At 47.5% G+C, this 20,147-nt stretch overlaps 1 protein-coding gene across 1 annotated transcript in view; it reads left to right on the top strand.

Moving 5' to 3' along the window:
* Positions 1-20,147, top strand: part of LOC139370167 (mitotic spindle assembly checkpoint protein MAD1-like) — a 118,042-nt gene that overhangs the window by 57,580 nt on the left and 40,315 nt on the right. Inside the window, exons 15-17 of the mRNA XM_071109493.1 lie at positions 9,848-10,064; positions 13,755-13,807; positions 15,250-15,387. Coding sequence (XP_070965594.1) covers positions 9,848-10,064; positions 13,755-13,807; positions 15,250-15,387 — 408 coding nt within the window. The remainder of the gene's footprint in view (positions 1-9,847; positions 10,065-13,754; positions 13,808-15,249; positions 15,388-20,147) is intronic.

Raw genomic sequence — 20,147 nt, 5'->3', positions numbered from 1 at the left:
AGTAGACCAGACCTCCCTAGAATAGGAGTGACTAAACAGGAACAGTGTTTTATATTGTAGACCAGACCAGACCAGACCTCCCTAGAATAGGAGTGACTAAACAGGAACAGTGTTTTATATTGTAGACCAGACCTCCCTAGAATAGGAGTGACTAAACAGGAACAGTGTTTTATATTGTAGACCAGACCTCCCTAGAATAGGAGTGACTAAACAGGAACAGTGTTTTATATTGTAGACCAGACCTCCCTAGAATAGGAGTGACTAAACAGGAACAGTGTTTTATATTGTAGACCAGACCTCCCTAGAATAGGAGTGACTAAACAGGAACAGTGTTTTATATTGTAGACCAGACCTCCCAGAATAGGAGTGACCAGACCTCCCTAGAATAGGAGTGACTAAACAGGAACAGTGTTTTATATTGTAGACCAGACCTCCCTAGAATAGGAGTGACTAAACAGGAACAGTGTTTTATATTGTAGTAGACCAGACCTCCCTAGAATAGGAGTGACTAAACAGGAACAGTGTTTTATATTGTAGTAGACCAGACCTCCCTAGAATAGGAGTGACTAAACAGGAACAGTGTTTTATATTGTAGACCAGACCTCCCTAGAATTGGAGTGACTAAACAGGAACAGTGGTTTATATTGTAGACCAGACCTCCCTAGAATAGGAGTGACTAAACAGGAACAGTGTTTTATATTGTAGTAGTCCAGACCTTCCTAGAATAGGAGTGACTAAACAGGAACAGTGTTTTATATTGTAGTAGACCAGACCTCCCTAGAATAGGAGTGACTAAACAGGAACAGTGTTTTATATGTAGTAGACCAGACCTCCCTAGAATAGGAGTGACTAAACAGGAACAGTGTTTTATAATGTAGTAGACCAGACCTCCCTAGAATAGGAGTGACTAAACAGGAACAGTGTTTTATATTGTAGTAGACCAGACCTCCCTAGAATAGGAGTGACTAAACAGGAACAGTGTTTTATATTGTAGTAGACCAGACCTCCCTAGAATAGGAGTGACTAAACAGGAACAGTGTTTTATATTGTAGACCAGACCTCCCTAGAATAGGAGTGACTAAACAGGAACAGTGGTTTATATTGTAGTAGACCAGACCTCCCTAGAATAGGAGTGACTAAACAGGAACAGTGTTTTATATTGTAGACCAGACCAGACCTCCCTAGAATAGGAGTGACTAAACAGGAACAGTGTTTTATATTGTGTAGACCAGACCTCCCTAGAATAGGAGTGACTAAACAGGAACAGTGTTTTATATTGTAGACCAGACCTCCCTAGAATAGGAGTGACTAAACAGGAACAGTGTTTTATAATGTAGACCAGACCAGACCTCCCTAGAATAGGAGTGACTAAACAGGAACAGTGTTTTATATTGTAGACCAGACCTCCCTAGAATAGGAGTGACTAAACAGGAACAGTGTTTTATATTGTAGTAGACCAGACCTCCCTAGAATAGGAGTGACTAAACAGGAACAGTGTTTTATATTGTAGACCAGACCTCCCTAGAATAGGAGTGACTAAACAGGAACAGTGTTTTATATTGTAGACCAGACCTCCCTAGAATAGGAGTGACTAAACAGGAACAGTGTTTTATATTGTAGACCAGACCTCCCTAGAATAGGAGTGACTAAACAGGAACAGTGTTTTATATTGTAGACCAGACCTCCCTAGAATAGGAGTGACTAAACAGGAACAGTGTTTTATATTGTAGACCAGACCTCCCTAGAATAGGAGTGACTAAACAGGAACAGTGGTTTATATTGTAGTAGACCAGACCTCCCTAGAATAGGAGTGACTAAACAGGAACAGTGTTTTATATTGTAGACCAGACCTCCCTAGAATAGGAGTGACTAAACAGGAACAGTGTTTTATATGTGTAGACCAGACCTCCCTAGAATAGGAGTGACTAAACAGGAACAGTGTTTTATATTGTAGACCAGACCTCCCTAGAATAGGAGTGACTAAACAGGAACAGTGTTTTATATTGTAGTAGACCAGACCTCCCTAGAATAGGAGTGACTAAACAGGAACAGTGTTTTATATTGTAGACCAGACCTCCCTAGAATAGGAGTGACTAAACAGGAACAGTGTTTTATATTGTAGACCAGACCTCCCTAGAATAGGAGTGACTAAACAGGAACAGTGTTTTATATTGTAGACCAGACCTCCCTAGAATAGGAGTGACTAAACAGGAACAGTGTTTTATATTGTAGACCAGACCTCCCTAGAATAGGAGTGACTAAACAGGAACAGTGTTTTATATTGTAGACCAGACCTCCCTAGAATAGGAGTGACTAAACAGGAACAGTGTTTTATATTGTAGTAGACCAGACCTCCCTAGAATAGGAGTGACTAAACAGGAACAGTGTTTTATATTGTAGACCAGACCTCCCTAGAATAGGAGTGACTAAACAGGAACAGTGTTTTATATTGTAGACCAGACCTCCCTAGAATAGGAGTGACTAAACAGGAACAGTGTTTTATATTGTAGACCAGACCTCCCTAGAATAGGAGTGACTAAACAGGAACAGTGTTTTATATTAGTAGACCAGACCTCCCTAGAATAGGAGTGACTAAACAGGAACAGTGTTTTATATTGTAGACCAGACCTCCCTAGAATAGGAGTGACTAAACAGGAACAGTGTTTTATATTGTAGACCAGACCTCCCTAGAATAGGAGTGACTAAACAGGAACAGTGTTTTATATTGTAGACCAGACCTCCCTAGAATAGGAGTGACTAAACAGGAACAGTGTTTTATATTGTAGACCAGACCTCCCTAGAATAGGAGTGACTAAACAGGAACAGTGTTTTATATTGTAGACCAGACCTCCCTAGAATAGGAGTGACTAAACAGGAACAGTGTTTTATATTGTAGACCAGATGAATAGGAGTGACTAAACAGGAACAGTGTTTTATATTGTAGACCAGACCTCCCTAGAATAGGAGTGACTAAACAGGAACAGTGTTTTATATTGTAGACCAGACCTCCCTAGAATAGGAGTGACTAAACAGGAACAGTGTTTTATATTGTAGACCAGACCTCCCTAGAATAGGAGTGACTAAACAGGAACAGTGTTTTATATTGTAGACCAGACCTCCCTAGAATAGGAGTGACTAAACAGGAACAGTGTTTTATATTGTAGACCAGACCTCCCTAGAATAGGAGTGACTAAACAGGAACAGTGTTTTATATTGTAGACCAGACCTCCCTAGAATAGGAGTGACTAAACAGGAACAGTGTTTTATATTGTAGACCAGACCTCCCTAGAATAGGAGTGACTAAACAGGAACAGTGTTTTATATTGTAGACCAGACCAGACCTCCCTAGAATAGGAGTGACTAAACAGGAACAGTGTTTAGGAGTACTAAACAGGAACAGTGTATTGTAGACCAGACCTCCCTAGAATAGGAGTGACTAAACAGGAACAGTGTTTATATTGTAGTAGACCAGACCTCCCTAGAATAGGAGTGACTAAACAGGAACAGTGTTTATATTGTAGTAGACCAGACCTCCCTAGAATAGGAGTGACTAAACAGGAACAGTGTTTATATTGTAGTAGACCAGACCTCCCTAGAATAGGAGTGACTAAACAGGAACAGTGTTTTATATTGTAGTAGACCAGACCTCCCTAGAATAGGAGTGACTAAACAGGAACAGTGTTTTATTGTGTAGACCAGACCTCCCTAGAATAGGAGTGACTAAACAGGAACAGTGTTTTATATTGTAGACCAGACCAGACCTCCCTAGAATAGGAGTGACTAAACAGGAACAGTGTTTTATATTGTAGACCAGACCAGACCTCCCTAGAATAGGAGTGACTAAACAGGAACAGTGTTTTATATTGTAGACCAGACCTCCCTAGAATAGGAGTGACTAAACAGGAACAGTGTTTTATATTGTAGACCAGACCTCCCTAGAATAGGAGTGACTAAACAGGAACAGTGTTTTATATTGTAGACCAGACCTCCCTAGAATAGGAGTGACTAAACAGGAACAGTGTTTTATATTGTAGACCAGACCTCCCTAGAATAGGAGTGACTAAACAGGAACAGTGGTTTATAATGTAGACCAGACCAGACCTCCCTAGAATAGGAGTGACTAAACAGGAACAGTGTTTTATATTGTAGACCAGACCTCCCTAGAATAGGAGTGACTAAACAGGAACAGTGTTTTATATTGTAGACCAGACCTCCCTAGAATAGGAGTGACTAAACAGGAACAGTGTTTTATATTGTAGACCAGACCTCCCTAGAATAGGAGTGACTAAACAGAAACAGTGTTTTATATTGTAGACCAGACCTCCCTAGAATAGGAGTGACTAAACAGGAACAGTGTTTTATATTGTAGACCAGACCAGACCTCCCTAGAATAGGAGTGACTAAACAGGAACAGTGTTTTATATTGTAGACCAGACCTTCCTAGAATAGGAGTGACTAAACAGGAACAGTGTTTTATATTGTAGACCAGACCAGACCTCCCTAGAATAGGAGTGACTAAACAGGAACAGTGTTTATATTGTAGTAGACCAGACCTCCCTAGAATAGGAGTGACTAAACAGGAACAGTGTTTATATTGTAGTAGACCAGACCTCCCTAGAATAGGAGTGACTAAACAGGAACAGTGTTTATATTGTAGTAGACCAGACCTCCCTAGAATAGGAGTGACTAAACAGGAACAGTGTTTATATTGTAGTAGACCAGACCTCCCTAGAATAGGAGTGACTAAACAGGAACAGTGTTTTATATTGTAGTAGACCAGACCTCCCTAGAATAGGAGTGACTAAACAGGAACAGTGTTTTATAATGTAGACCAGACCTCCCTAGAATAGGAGTGACTAAACAGGAACAGTGTTTTATATTGTAGACCAGACCAGACCTCCCTAGAATAGGAGTGACTGAACAGGAACAGTGTTTTATATTGTAGACCAGACCTCCCTAGAATAGGAGTGACTAAACAGGAACAGTGTTTTATATTGTAGACCAGACCTCCCTAGAATAGGAGTGACTAAACAGGAACAGTGTTTTATATTGTAGACCAGACCTCCCTAGAATAGGAGTGACTAAACAGGAACAGTGTTTTATATTGTAGACCAGACCTCCCTAGAATAGGAGTGACTAAACAGGAACAGTGGTTTATATTGTAGACCAGACCTCCCTAGAATAGGAGTGACTAAACAGGAACAGCGTTTTATAATGTAGACCAGACCTTCCTAGAATAGGAGTGACTAAACAGGAACAGTGTTTTATATTGTAGACCAGACCAGACCTCCCTAGAATAGGAGTGACTAAACAGGAACAGTGTTTTATAATGTAGACCAGACCTCCCTAGAATAGGAGTGACTAAACAGGAACAGTGTTTTATACTGTAGACCAGACCAGACCTCCCTAGAATAGGAGTGACTAAACAGGAACAGTGTTTTATAATGTAGACCAGACCAGACCTCCCTAGAATAGGAGTGACTAAACAGGAACAGTGGTTTATATTGTAGTAGACCAGACCTCCCTAGAATAGGAGTGACTAAACAGGAACAGTGTTTTATAATGTAGACCAGACCTCCCTAGAATAGGAGTGACTAAACAGGAACAGTGTTTTATATTGTAGACCAGACCAGACCTCCCTAGAATAGGAGTGACTAAACAGGAACAGTGTTTTATATTGTAGACCAGACCTCCCTAGAATAGGAGTGACTAAACAGGAACAGTGTTTTATATTGTAGACCAGACCTCCCTAGAATAGGAGTGACTAAACAGGAACAGTGTTTTATAATGTAGACCAGACCTCCCTAGAATAGGAGTGACTAAACAGGAACAGTGGTTTATACTGTAGACCAGACCTCCCTAGAATAGGAGTGACTAAACAGGAACAGTGTTTATATTGTAGTAGACCAGACCTCCCTAGAATAGGAGTGACTAAACAGGAACAGTGTTTATATTGTAGTAGACCAGACCTCCCTAGAATAGGAGTGACTAAACAGGAACAGTGGTTTATACTGTAGACCAGACCTCCCTAGAATAGGAGTGACTAAACAGGAACAGTGTTTATATTGTAGTAGACCAGACCTCCCTAGAATAGGAGTGACTAAACAGGAACAGTGTTTTATATTGTAGACCAGACCTCCCTAGAATAGGAGTGACTAAACAGGAACAGTGTTTTATAATGTAGACCAGACCTCCCTAGAATAGGAGTGACTAAACAGGAACAGTGGTTTATATTGTAGACCAGACCAGACCTCCCTAGAATAGGAGTGACTAAACAGGAACAGTGTTTTATATTGTAGTAGACCAGACCTCCCTAGAATAGGAGTGACTAAACAGGAACAGTGGTTTATATTGTAGACCAGACCTCCCTAGAATAGGAGTGACTAAACAGAAACAGTGTGTTGTGATATTATAGATGAAGAAAGTCTTGCCCTTGACTGAGAAGTCTTGAAGGAAGACATTTGTTTCTTTTGGAGAGTTTTAATTGAAAATAATCACGGTAAGGTTCTTAACTGTTACCCAGAAATCGTTTCATTATTGAGATAGAAATGCTGCGTTGGACCTTTTAAGATGAGATGGACTCATTTACTCTGTAAACATGAAGAGGAGAGGGAGGAGGACAGGGAGGTGGGGGAGGGGGTGAGAGGAGGGGGAGAGAGAAAGGGAGAGGGAGTATTTTGAGACCACACTTTAAGCGTTGAGATCTGTGAAAGTGGATTAAAAGCAGAACCGTATTAACCATGATGCAATGACTCCCATGTATTTTAGAACCGGAGAGATCTGTCTGCCATGCCTCTCTCTCTGTCTGCTATCAAATCAAATTTATTTACATAGCCCTTCGTACATCAGCTGATATCTCAAAGTGCTGTACAGAAACCCAGCCTAAAACCCCAAACAGCAAGCAATGCAGGTGTAGAAGCACGGTGGCTAGGAAAAACTCCCTAGAAAGGCCAAAACCTAGGAAGAAACCTAGAGAGGAACCAGGCTATGTGGGGTGGCCAGTCCTCTTCTGGCTGTGCCAGGTGGAGATTATAACAGAACATGGCCAAGATGTTCAAATGTTCATAAATGACCAGCATGGTCAAATAATAATAAGGCAGAACAGTTGAAACTGGAGCAGCAGCACGGTCAGGTGGACTGGGGACAGCAAGGAGTCATCATGTCAGGTAGTCCTGGGGCATGGTCCTAGGGCTCAGGTCCTCCGAGAGAGAGAAAGAAAGAGAGAAGGAGAGAATTAGAGAACGCACACTTAGATTCACACAGGACACCGAATAGGACAGGAGAAGTACTCCAGATATAACAAACTGACCCTAGCCCCCCGACACACAAACTACTGCAGCATAAATACTGGAGGCTGAGACAGGAGGGGTCAGGAGACACTGTGGCCCCATCCGAGGACACCCCCGGACAGGGCCAAACAGGAAGGATATAACCCCACCCACTTTGCCAAAGCACAGCCCCCACACCACTAGAGGGATATCTTCAACCACCAACTTACCATCCTGTGCTATGCCTCTCTCTCTCTCTGTCTGCTATGCCTCTCTCTCTCTCTGTCTGCTATGCCTCTCTCTCTCTCTGTCTGCTATGCCTCTCTCTCTCTCTCTGTCTGCTATGCCTCTCTCTCTCTCTCTGTCTGCTATGCCTCTCTCTCTCTCTGTCTGCTATGCCTCTTTCTCTCTCTCTGTCTGCTATGCCTCTTTCTCTCTCTCTGTCTGCTATGCCTCTTTCTCTCTCTCTGTCTGCTATGCCTCTTTCTCTCTCTCTGTCTGCTATGCCTCTTTCTCTCTGTCTGCTATGCCTATCTCTCTCTCTGTCTGCTTTGCCTCTCTCTCTCTGTCTGCTATGCCTCTCTCTCTCTCTGTCTGCTATGCCTCTCTATCTCTGTCTGCTATGCCTCTCTGTCTGCTATGTCTCTCTCTCTCTCTCTGTCTGTCTGCTATGCCTCTTGCTCTCTCTCTGTCTGCTATGCCTCTTTCTCTCTCTCTGTCTGCTATGCCTCTTTCTCTCTGTCTGCTATGCCTCTCTCTCTGTCTTCTATACCCCTCTCTCTGTCTGCTATACCTCTCTCTCTCTCTCTGTCTGCTATGCCTCTCTCTCTGTCTTCTATACCCCTCTCTCTGTCTGCTATACCCCTCTCTCTGTCTGCTATACCTCTCTCTCTCTCTCTCTCTCTCTCTCTCTCTGTCTGCTATGCCTCGCTCTCTCTCGCTCTCTCTCTCTCTCTCTGTCTGCTATGCCTCTGTCTGTCTGCCTGTCCCTCTGTTTGCCTGTCTGTCCCTCTCTCTGTCTGACTGCTATGTGTCTGTGTCTTGGAGAATCTTACAATACTGGACATGAATACTATTTGAAGTGGAGTTTAAGGCTGAGACACCAGGAAGACTGGAGGTTAAGGCTGACACACCAGGAAGACAGTGGAGGTTAAGGCTGAGACACCAGGAAGACAGTGGAGGTTAAGGCTGAGACACCAGGAAGACAGTGGAGGTTAAGGCTGAGACACCAGGAAGACAGTGGAGGTTAAGGCTGACACACCAGGAAGACAGTGGAGGTTAAGGCTGAGACACCAGGAAGACAGTGGAGGTTAAGGCTGACACACCAGGAAGACAGTGGAGGTTAAGGCTGACACACCAGGAAGACAGTGGAGGTTAAGGCTGACACACCAGGAAGACAGTGGAGGTTAAGGCTGAGACACCAGGAAGACAGTGGAGGTTAAGGCTGAGACACCGGGAAGACAGTGGAGGTTAAGGCTGACACACCAGGAAGACAGTGGAGGTTAAGGCTGAGACACCAGGAAGACAGTGGAGGTTAAGGCTGACACACCGGGAAGACAGTGGAGGTTAAGGCTGACACACCGGGAAGACAGTGGAGGTTAAGGCTGACACACCGGGAAGACAGTGGAGGTTAAGGCTGACACACCAGGAAGACTGTCCCGTGGTGTGATGGAGATCTCTTACTGTCCCGTGGTGTGATGGAGATCTCTTACTGTCCCGTGGTGTGATGGAGATCTCTTACTGTCCCGTGGTGTGATCGAGATCTCTTACTGTCCCGTGGTCTGATGGAGATCTCCTGCTTGTTGCTGTTTACACTGATTCAACATGTGGAATTGTCATGAACATGAATGTAAAATGATGACCAGTGTTCTGGTAAGATTCAGTTCTGGCATTTTTCTAAAGCATTTCTCTCTCTCTCTTCCCACCTCTCTCTCTCTCTTCCCCTCTCTCTCTCTCTCTCTCTCTTCCTCTCTCTCTCTCTCTCTCTCTCTCTCTTCCCCTCTCTCTCTCTCTCTCTCTTCCCCTCTCTCTCTCTCTTCCCCTCTCTCTCTCTCTTCCCCTCTCTCTCTCTCTCTCTCTCTCTTCCCCTCTCTCTCTCTCTTCCCCTCTCTCTCTCTCTCTCTCTCTTCCCTCTCTCTCTCTCTCTCTTCCCCTCTCTCTCTTTCTCTCTCTTCCCCTCTCTCTCTTCCCTTCTCTCTCTTCCCATCTCTCTCTTCCCATCTCTCTCTTCCCATCTCTCTCTTCCCATCTCTCTCTTCCCATCTCTCTCTTCCCATCTCTCTCTTCCCATCTCTCTCTTCCCATCTCTCTCTTCCCATCTCTCTCTTCCCCTCTCTCTCTCTCTTCCTCTCTCTCTTGCCCTCTCTCTTCCCATCTCGCTCTTCCCCTCTCTCTCTTCCCCTCTCTCTCTCTTCCTCTCTCTCTTCCCCTCTCTCTCTCTCTTCTCTCTCTCTCTCTCTCTCTCTCTCTCTCTCTCTCTCTCTCTCTTCCCCTCTCTCTCTCTCTCTCTCTCTCTCTCTCTCTCTCTCTTGCCCTCTCTCTCTCTCTCTCTTTCTTCCCCTCTCTCTCTCTCTCTCCAGGGAGACTACAATCCGGTCAAAACCAAAGTCCTGCACTTCAGTCTGAACCCTACGAGCATGGCCAAACAGCAGCGCGTGGAGGAAGTGGAGGCGCTGAGGGCAGAAGTGGAGTGTTTGAGGGAACGCCTCCGCTCACTGCAGACAGGGGGCGCTATCCCTCTTGCTGCTGCTGCAGGAGAGACCAGCCTCAGTCTGCCTCCCTCACAGGAGGTCCTGGGTAAGAGGAGAAACACAGCTCACTGACAGCTCTTCACTGGTGACGGGCTGTTCTCTCGTTAAGGGTTTATGCAGAAACAAAACATTATTTATACCGGAGAACTGGCAAGCCTCTACTTCAGCCTCTCGAGCTTCATCCTCTCGCTCTACCGTCGGCCCCTCGCTCTACCGTCGGCCCCTCGCTCTACCGTCGGCCCCTCGCTCTACCGTCGGGCCCCTCGCTCTACCGTCGAGCCCCTCGCTCTACCGTCGGGCCCCTCGCTCTACCGTCGGGCCCCTCGCTCTACCGTCGGGCCCCTCGCTCTACCGTCGGGCCCCTCGCTCTACCGTCGGCCCCTCGCTCTACCGTCGGGCCCCTCGCTCTACCGTCGGCCCCTCGCTCTACCGTCGGCCCCTCGCTCTATCGTCGGCCTCTCTCTCTGTCTCTATTCTTTCTCATGTCTTTCTATTTCTCCTCTCTCTCCACCTTAATTCTCTGACTGCTGCTGCTGGCTAGCTGACTACTGCTGGCTAGCTGACTACTGCTGGCTAGCTGACTACTGCTGGCTAGCTGACTACTGCTGGCTAGCTGACTACTGCTGGCTAGCTGACTACTGCTGGCTAGCTGACTACTGCTGGCTAGCTGACTACTGCTGGCTAGCTGACTGCCGCGGCTGGCTGGCGGACTGCTGCGGCTGGCTGGTGGACTGCTGCGGCTAGTTAGCGGACTGCTGCGGCTAGTTAGTGGACTGCTGCGGCTAGTTAGCGGACTGCTGCGGCTAGTTAGCGGACTGCTGCGGCTAGTTAGTGGACTGCTGCGGCTAGTTAGTGGACTGCTGCGGCTAGTTAGTGGACTGCTGCGGCTAGTTAGCGGACTGCTGCGGCTAGTTAGTGGACTGCTGCGGCTAGTTAGTGGACTGCTGCGGCTAGTTAGTGGACTGCTGCGGCTAGTTAGCGGACTGCTGCGGCTAGTTAGCGGACTGCTGTGGCTAGTTAGTGGACTGCTGTGGCTAGTTAGCGGACTGCTGTGACTAGTTAGCGGACTGCTGCGGCTAGTTAGCGGACTGCTGCGGCTAGTTGGCGGACTGCTGCGGCTAGTTAGCGGACTGCTGCGGCTAGTTAGCGGACTGCTGCGGCTAGTTAGCGGACTGCTGCGGCTAGTTAGCGGACTGCTGCGGCTAGTTAGCGGACTGCTGCGGCTAGTTAGCGGACTGCTGCGGCTAGTTGGCGGACTGCTGCGGCTAGTTGGCGGACTGCTGCGGCTAGCTGGCGGACTGCTGCGGCTAGCTGGCGGACTGCTGTGGCTAGTTGGCGGACTGCTGTGGCTAGTTGGCGGACTGCTGTGGCTAGTTGGCGGACTGCTGTGGCTAGTTGGCGGACTGCTGCGGCTAGTTAGTGGACTGCTGCGGCTAGTTAGCGGACTGCTGTGGCTGACTGGTGGACTGCTGCGGCTAGTTAGCGGACTGCTGTGGCTGACTGGTGGACTGCTGCGGCTAGTTAGCGGACTGCTGCGGCTAGTTAGTGGACTGCTGCAGCTAGTTAGCGGACTGCTGCGGCTAGTTAGCGGACTGCTGCGGCTAGTTAGCGGACTGCTGCGGCTAGTTAGCGGACTGCTGTGGCTGGCTGGTGGACTGCTGTGGCTAGTTGGCGGACTGCTGTGGCTGACTGGCGGACTGCTGCGGCTAGTTAGCGGACTGCTGTGGCTGGCTGGTGGACTGCTGTGGCTAGTTGGCGGACTGCTGTGGCTGGCTGGTGGACTGCTGTGGCTAGTTGGCGGACTGCTGTGGCTGACTGGTGGACTGCTGCGGCTAGTTAGCGGACTGCTGTGGCTAGCCAGAGAGGACTCATATTTTCCTTTGAGGCTTTAAGTGTTCTTACGCTGCTTCTGAACGTTCAACGAGGAAACATGGCGGGCGTTGTTGTCACCGTAGGAAGGAAGCACGAGCAACGAGGAAACGGACATGGCAGGCGTTGTTGTCACCGTAGCTTGTTACATAACTTCTGAGTGATAGGAAGCACGAGCACCACCACCAATCAGCCTCCACCACCGCTCGCACGCCTGCCGTTACTATGACAACTAGCATAGCCGTGTCAGCCAATGACTGCTGCGTGAACACACACATCTGATTTTGGTGGGTTGTAACATGGTGTTTGGACAGTCGGTATCCCAAAACGGATTTGAGCATTAATGCCTGCAGTGTGAACACGGCTTTAGTTACCCCTGGAGAGAGACTGAAACTCACTGTAGAAATGGGCCGTTTAGAGAGACACACACACACACACACAGAACACAGAACACAGAAATGGTCTGTTTTAGGGAGAGGGAACGTGAGAGGACCTAGAGAATGAGAAGTGGACAGACAGAGGAGAAACAAAGAAGTGTGGAGAGGGAAGAATAGGAGAGAGGGAGGACAAGGGAGGAGAGCGGGAGGAGAGAGGGAGGACAAGGGAGGAGGAGAGGGAGGACAAGGGAGGAGGAGAGGGAGGACAAGGGAGGAGGAGAGGGAGGACAAGGGTGGGAGGGAGGAAGAGGGAGGACACGGGAGGAGAGAGGGAGGACAAGGGAGGACAAGGGTGGGAGGACAAGGGTGGAGAGGGAGGAAAAGGGGGGAGGAGAGGGAGGAAAAGGGAGGAGAGAGGGAGGACAAGGGAGGAGATGAAGTAGAGAGGAGAGGAGGAGAGACGTGATTATGAGTAATCTGGAGGGTAAGGAGTATCACATTATGAATAAAGCATGTAATTACCCTGACGCTGTCAACGGCTGGATGTGTCTGTGTCATTGTTCATTGTTGTGATTATGTAACGTTAATTACACAGTCATTCAATTGTTCCATCACGCTCCGTTCCGTCTCCACTCGACCCACACCACTCCTTCTGAACTATTTAACATTCACTATTGTGTCAATAATGGATCAGATTCCAGGCAGGCCCATTTCTCTGGCTTGGAGAGGGTGTTCCAGATGCTACCCCGTGCCCTAGATAGTACACTCCTCTTGACCTGGGAGCCTGTGGGTACTTACAAGGGGAATATGATGTTCCAGATAGTACACTCCTCTTGACCTGGGAGCCTGTGGGTACTACAAGGGGAATATGATGTTCCAGATAGTACACTCCTCTTGACCTGGGAGCCTGTGGGTACTACAAGGGGAATATGATGTTCCAGATAGTACACTCCTCTTGACCTGGGAGCCTGTGGGTACTTACAAGGGGAATATGATGTTCCAGATAGTACACTCCTCTTGACCTGGGAGCCTGTGGGTACTACAAGGGGAATATGGTGCTTTTTTCTGGTCGCGTCCTTTGTCTTCGCAAATCAAGTCGTTTAAATCGGAAAGTCGCTATCCCAAATTGATTTCAGACTTAATTGAATTAATTATTCCTGTCTATTCTCCTCTCCACCTCTTCTCCCCTCTCCTCTCCACCTCTTCTCTCCTCTCTCCTCTCCACCTCCTCTCTCCTCTCCACCTCTTCTCTCCTCTCCACTTCTTCTCCACCCTCTCCTCTTCTCCTCTCTTCTCTCCTCTCCACCTCTTCTCCTTTTCCTTCCTCTCCTCCCCTCTTCTTGTCTCCTCTCTCCTAGTCACTGCATAGTGACTCTGTTTAACGTTAAGGGACTGTTCTGTGTTGTAGTTCAACTTTAACATGACAGTTCTACGTTAAGGGACTGTTCTGTGTTCTACATGCGTCTTAACACGACTGTTCTATGTTGTAGATCTGCGTAAACAGATGGAAACAGCTGAACTGAAGAACCAGCGGTTGAAGGAGGTGTGGAATGTTGTATTACATAGAAAATAAACATGTTTTATCCCCCTTTCTTCTTCCTACACTTCTTATTCCTCTCCTCTACCTCATCTCTCTCCTCTAACTCATCTCTCTCCTCTACCTCATCTCTCTCTCCTCTACCTCATCTCTCTCTCCTCTAACTCATCTCTCTCTCTCTCGTCTACCTCATCTCTCTCTCTCTCCTCTACCTCATCTCTCTCTCTCTCCTCTACCTCATCTCTCTCCTCTACCTCATCTCTCTCTCTCTCCTCTACCTCATCTCTCCTCTACCTCATCTCTCTCTCTCCTCTACCTCATCTCTCTCTCTCCTCTACCTCATCGCTCTCTCTCCTCTACCTCATCTCTCTCTCTCCTCTACCTCATCTCTCTCTCTCTCTCCTCTACCTCATCCCTCTCTCCTCTACCTCATCTCTCTCTCTCCTCTACCTCATCTCTCTCTCTCCTCTACCTCATCTCTCTCTCTCCTCTACCTCATCTCTCTCTCTCCTCTACCTCATCTCTCTCTCTCTCCTCTACCTCATCTCTCCTCTACCTCATCTCTCCTCTACTTCATCTCTCTCTCTCCTCTACCTCATCTCTCTCTCTCCTCTACCTCATCTCTCTCTCTCCTCTACCTCATCTCTCTCTCCTCTACCTCATCTCTCTCTCTCCTCTACCTCATCTCTCTCCTCTACCTCATCTCTCTCTCTCCTCTACCTCATCTCTCTCTCTCCTCTACCTCATCGCTCTCTCTCCTCTACCTCATCTCTCTCTCTCCTCTACCTCATCTCTCTCTCTCCTCTACCTCATCCCTCTCTCCTCTACCTCATCTCTCTCTCTCCTCTACCCCATCTCTCTCTCTCCTCTACCTCATCTCTCTCTCTCCTCTACCTCATCTCTCTCTCTCCTCTACCTCATCTCTCTCTCTCTCCTCTACCTCATCTCTCCTCTACCTCATCTCTCTCTCTCCTCTACTTCATCTCTCTCTCTCCTCTACCTCATCTCTCTCTCTCCTCTACCTCATCTCTCTCTCTCCTCTACCTCATCTCTCTCTCCTCTACCTCATCTCTCTCTCTCCTCTACCTCATCTCTCTCCTCTACCTCATCTCTCTCTCTCCTCTACCTCATCCCTCTCTCCTCTACCTCATCCCTCTCTCCTCTACCTCATCCCTCTCTCTCCTCTACCTCTACCTCATCTCTCCTCTACCTCATCTCTCTCTCCTCTACCTCATCTCTCTCTCCTCTACCTCATCTCTCTCTCCTCTACCTCATCTCTCTCCTCTACCTCATCTCTCTCCTCTACCTCATCCCTCTCTCCTCTGCCTCATCCCTCTCTCCTCTGCCTCATCCCTCTCTCTCTCGCCTCTACCTCATCTCTTCTGATGAGTGTGAGTGAGTGACGGAGAGACTATTGTGAACCAGTGTTGTATCTGTGTTGTTGCCAGGTGTTCCAGAGGAAGATTCAGGAGTTCAGGACGGTGTGTTATGTTCTGACAGGCTATCAGATCGACATCACTACTGAGAACCAGTACAGGCTGACCTCTGTCTACGCTGAACACATGGACGACTCTCTACTGTTTAAGGTACAAACACACGGTGGCCAAGCGGTTAGAGTGTTGGGCCAGTAGCCAATCACCGAACCGACAAGGTGGCCAAGCGGTTAGAGTGTTGGGCCAGTAACCAATCACCGAACCGACAAGGTGGCCAAGCGGTTAGAGTGTTGGGCCAGTAACCAATCTGGTACTTGTGTATTGATACATACTGGTACATGTGTGTGTTTAATAGAGACTAATTTAGAGACTAGTTATGTCTGCTACGTTAGTTTACATGTAGAGACTAGTTATGTCTGTTAGGTTAGGTTATATGATCAGAGACTAGTTATGTCTGTTAGGTTATATGATCAGAGACTAGTTATGTCTGTTAGGTTAGGTTACATGTGAAGAGACTCTAACACAGGTGGATATCAGAGGGAGAAAGAGAGATGAGGGAGATTGGAGGGTTAGAGAATTAGAGGAGAGAGATGGAGGGATGAAATGAGAGATGGAGAGATGGGGGGATGAAAGGAGAGATGGGGGGATGAAAGGAGAGATGGGGGGATGAAAGGAGAGATGGGGGGATGAAAGGGGGGATGAAAGGAGAGATGGGGGGATGAAAGGAGAGATGAGGGATGAAAGGAGAGATGGGGGGATGAAAGGAGAGATGGGGGGATGAAAGGAGAGATGGGGGGATGAAAGGAGAGATGGAGGGAGGGATGAAAGGAGAGATGGAGGGAGGGATGAAAGGAGAGATGGAGGGAGGGATGAAAGGAGAGATGGAGAGATGGAGGGATGAAAGGAGAGATGGAGGGATGAAAGGAGAGATGGAGGGATGAAAGGAGAGATGGAGGGATGAAAGGAGGGATGAAAGGAGAGATGGAGGGATGAAAGGAGGGATGAAAGGAGAGATGGAGGGATGAAAGGAGAGATGGAGAGATGAAAGGAGGGATGAAAGGAGAGATGGAGAGATGAAAGGAGGGATGAAAGGAGAGATGAAAGGAGGGATGAAAGGAGGGATGGAGAGATGAAAGGAGAGAAGGAGAGATGGAGGGATGAAAGGAGAGATGGAGGGATGAAAGGAGAGATGGAGGGATGAAAGGAGAGATGGGGGGATGAAAGGAGAGATGGAGGGATGAAAGGAGAGATGGGGGGATGAAAGGAGAGATGGAGGGATGAAAGGAGAGATGGGGGGATGAAAGGAGAGATGGGGGGATGAAAGGAGAGATGGAGGGGTGAAAGGAGAGATGGGGGGGTGAAAGGAGAGATGGGGGGATGAAAGGAGAGATGGGGGGATGAAAGGAGAGATGGGGGGATGAAAGGAGAGATGGGGGGGGTGAAAGGAGAGATGGGGGGGATGAAAGGAGAGATGGGGGGGATGAAAGGAGAGATGGGGGGATGAAAGGAGAGATGGGGGGGATGAAAGGAGAGATGGGGGGGATGAAAGGAGAGATGGAGGGATGAAAGGAGAGATGGAGGGATGAAAGGAGAGATGGAGGGATGAAAGGAGAGATGGAGGGATGAAAGGAGAGAGATGGGGGGATAGATGGAGGGATGAAAGGAGAGATGGGGGGATGAAAGGAGAGATGGAGAGATGGAGGGATGAAAGGAGAGATGGAGGAATGAAAGGAGAGATGGGGGGATGAAAGGAGAGATGGAGGAATGAAAGGAGAGATGGGGGGATAAAAGGAGAGATGGAGGAATGAAAGGAGAGATGGAGGGATGAAAGGAGAGATGGGAGGGATGAGAGGAGAGATGGGAGGGATGAGAGGAGAGATGGGGGATGAAAGGAGAGATGGAGGGGATGAAAGGAGAGATGGTTGGGATGAAAGGAGAGATGGGGGGATGAAAGGAGAGATGGGGGGATGAAAGGAGAGATGGGGGGATGAAAGGAGAGATGGGGGGATGAAAGGAGAGATGGGGGGATGAAAGGAGAGATGGCGGGATGAAAGGAGAGATGGAGGGATGAAAGGAGAGATGGGGGGATGAAAGGAGAGATTGGGGGGATGAAAGGAGAGATTGGGGGGATGAAAGGAGAGATGGATGGATGAAAGGAGAGACTGGGGGATGAAAGGAGAGATTGGGGGATGAAAGGAGAGACTGGGGGATGAAAGGAGAGATGGAGAGATGAATGAACTCTGCGTATCAAGTCAGTGGCAGCTGTAAAAGAGAACAGGTGAAGATAGCAGGAGAATGTCATTAAGGACTGGTAGAAAAAGGAGGAGAGAGAGGGGGGGTTAGAAAGAGGAGATGAGAGAGGGGGGGTTAGAGAGAGGAGATGGGAGGGGGGGGTAATTTTCTTAAAGGACATCAAACTTTGTGTTGAGGGTTCATTAAGCTTTATTTGGGTTTTAGTGTGTGTTCTCTCCAGTGTGTTAAATCCTCAGAGAGCCACCTGCGACCCTGTCAGGGAAGATGATTCACTGTCAATATTTATTAACCTCAGCTCAAGTACTCCTCCTCTCGCGCTCGCTCCTGCGCTCTCTCTCTCTCTCTCTCTCTCTCTCTCTCTCTCTCTCTCTCTCGCTCGTGCTGTCTCTCTCTCTCTCGCTGTCTCGCTCTCTCTCTCTCTCTCGTGCTGTCTCGCTCTCTCTCTCTCTCTCGTGCTCTCTCGCTCTCTCTCTCGTGCTCTCGCGCTCTCTCTCTCTCTCTCTCTCTCTCTCTCTCTCTCTCTCTCTCTCTCTGTCTCTCTCTCTCTCTGTGTCTCTCTCTCGCTCGTGCTGTCTCTCTCTCTCGTGCTGTCTCGCTCTCTGTTTCTCTCTCTCGTGCTGTCTCGCTCTCTCTCTCTTGTGCTGTCTCGCTCTCTCTCTCTCTCTCGTGCTGTCTCGCTCTCTGTTTCTCTCTCTCGTGCTGTCTCGCTCGCTCTCTCTCTCTCTCGTGCTGTCTCGCTCTCTCTCTCTCTCTCGTGCTGTCTCGCTCGCTCTCTCTCTCTCTCGTGCTGTCTCGCTCTCTCTCTCTCTCGTGCTGTCTCGCTCTCTCTCTCTCTCGTGCTGTCTCTCTCTCTCTCGTGCTGTCTCTCTCTCTCGCTCTCTCAAATCATTTCAATTTATTCAAGTTAAGGGCTTTATTGGAATGGGAAGCATATGTTGACATTGCCAAAGCAAGTAAACTAGATAATAAACAAAAGTGAAATAAACAATACAGTTGAACAGTAAACATTACACTCACAGAAGTTCCAAAAGAATAAAGACATTTCAAATGTCATTTATTTGCAAATAGTTAAAGTACAAAAGGGAAAATAAGTAAACCAACTTATGTGCATCCACACACACATTTTATATGGTGTTGTCTGTGTGTGTTAGTATGATACACCAGCATGTAGCCTGCACCGGTAATGACTGGTGAATGCACACCACTGGAGCAGCGTCCCGCAGAGGAGGGGTTTGTGTGTGAACAGTGTAAGAGGTGATGAGTCCATGTGAACAGTGTAAGAGGTTTTGAGTCCATGTGAACAGTGTAAGAGGTTTTGAGTCCATGTGATGAGTCCATGTGAACAGTGTACGAGGTTGAGTCAGTGTGAACAGTGTAAGAGGTTTTGAGTCCATGTGATGAGTCCATGTGAACAGTGTAAGAGGTTGAGTCAGTGTGAACAGTGTAAGAGGTTTTGAGTCCATGTGATGAGTCCATGTGAACAGTGTAAGGAGGTTGCGTCAGTGTGAACAGTGTAAGAGGTTTTGAGTCCATGTGATGAGTCCATGTGATGAGTCCATGTGAACAGTGTAAGGAGGTTGAGTCAGTGGGTACAGTGTAAGAGGTTTTGAGTCCATGTGATGAGTCCATGTGATGAGTCCATGTGAACAGTGTACGAGGTGATGAGTCCATGTGAACAGTGTAAGGAGGTTGAGTCAGTGGGTACAGTGTAAGAGGTTTTGAGTCCATGTGATGAGTCCATGTGAACAGTGTAAGAGGTTGAGTCAGTGTGAACAGTGTAAGAGGTTTTGAGTCCATGTGATGAGTCCATGTGAACAGTGTAAGAGGTTGAGTCAGTGTGAACAGTGTAAGAGGTTTTGAGTCCATGTGATGAGTCCATGTGATGAGTCCATGTGAACAGTGTAAGGAGGTTGAGTCAGTGGGTACAGTGTAAGAGGTTTTGAGTCCATGTGATGAGTCCATGTGAACAGTGTACGAGGTGATGAGTCCATGTGAACAGTGTACGAGGTGATGAGTCCATGTGAACAGTGTAAGGAGGTTGAGTCAGTGGGTACAGTGTAAGAGGTTTTGAGTCCATGTGATGAGTCCATGTGAACAGTGTACGAGGTGATGAGTCCATGTGAACAGTGTAAGGAGGTTGAGTCAGTGTGAACAGTGTAAGAGGTTTTGAGTCCATGTGATGAGTCCATGTGAACAGTGTACGAGGTGATGAGTCCATGTGATGAGTCCATGTGATGAGTCCATGTGATGAGTCCATGTGAACAGTGTAAGAGGTTGAGTCAGTGTGAACAGTGTAAGAGGTTTTGAGTCCATGTGATGAGTCCATGTGATGAGTCCATGTGAACAGTGTAAGAGGTTTTGAGTCCATGTGATGAGTCCATGTGAACAGTGTAAGAGGTTTTGAGTCCATGTGATGAGTCCATGTGAACAGTGTACGAGGTGATGAGTCCATGTGAACAGTGTAAGGAGGTTGAGTCAGTGGGTGCTGTCAGCTTGTCCTTTCACATTTCTATTTTTTGCTTTCTCTTCTTTCTTTACACGCCCTTCTCTCATCTATTTGACCTTACCTGCCCTCCCTCGCTCTCTCGCTCCTTTCCCCTTTCTGTCTCTGTGTGTTTTGTTTTGTTCGATAAAGTGCGTATTTATATCCAAAAATCTCA

Source organism: Oncorhynchus clarkii, chromosome 17 (genome assembly GCF_045791955.1).
Source record: "Oncorhynchus clarkii lewisi isolate Uvic-CL-2024 chromosome 17, UVic_Ocla_1.0, whole genome shotgun sequence".
Classification (NCBI taxonomy): domain Eukaryota; kingdom Metazoa; phylum Chordata; class Actinopteri; order Salmoniformes; family Salmonidae; genus Oncorhynchus; species Oncorhynchus clarkii.
The sequence above is the reverse complement of the archived record's forward strand: the minus strand, read 5'-3'. Positions and strand labels throughout refer to the sequence as shown.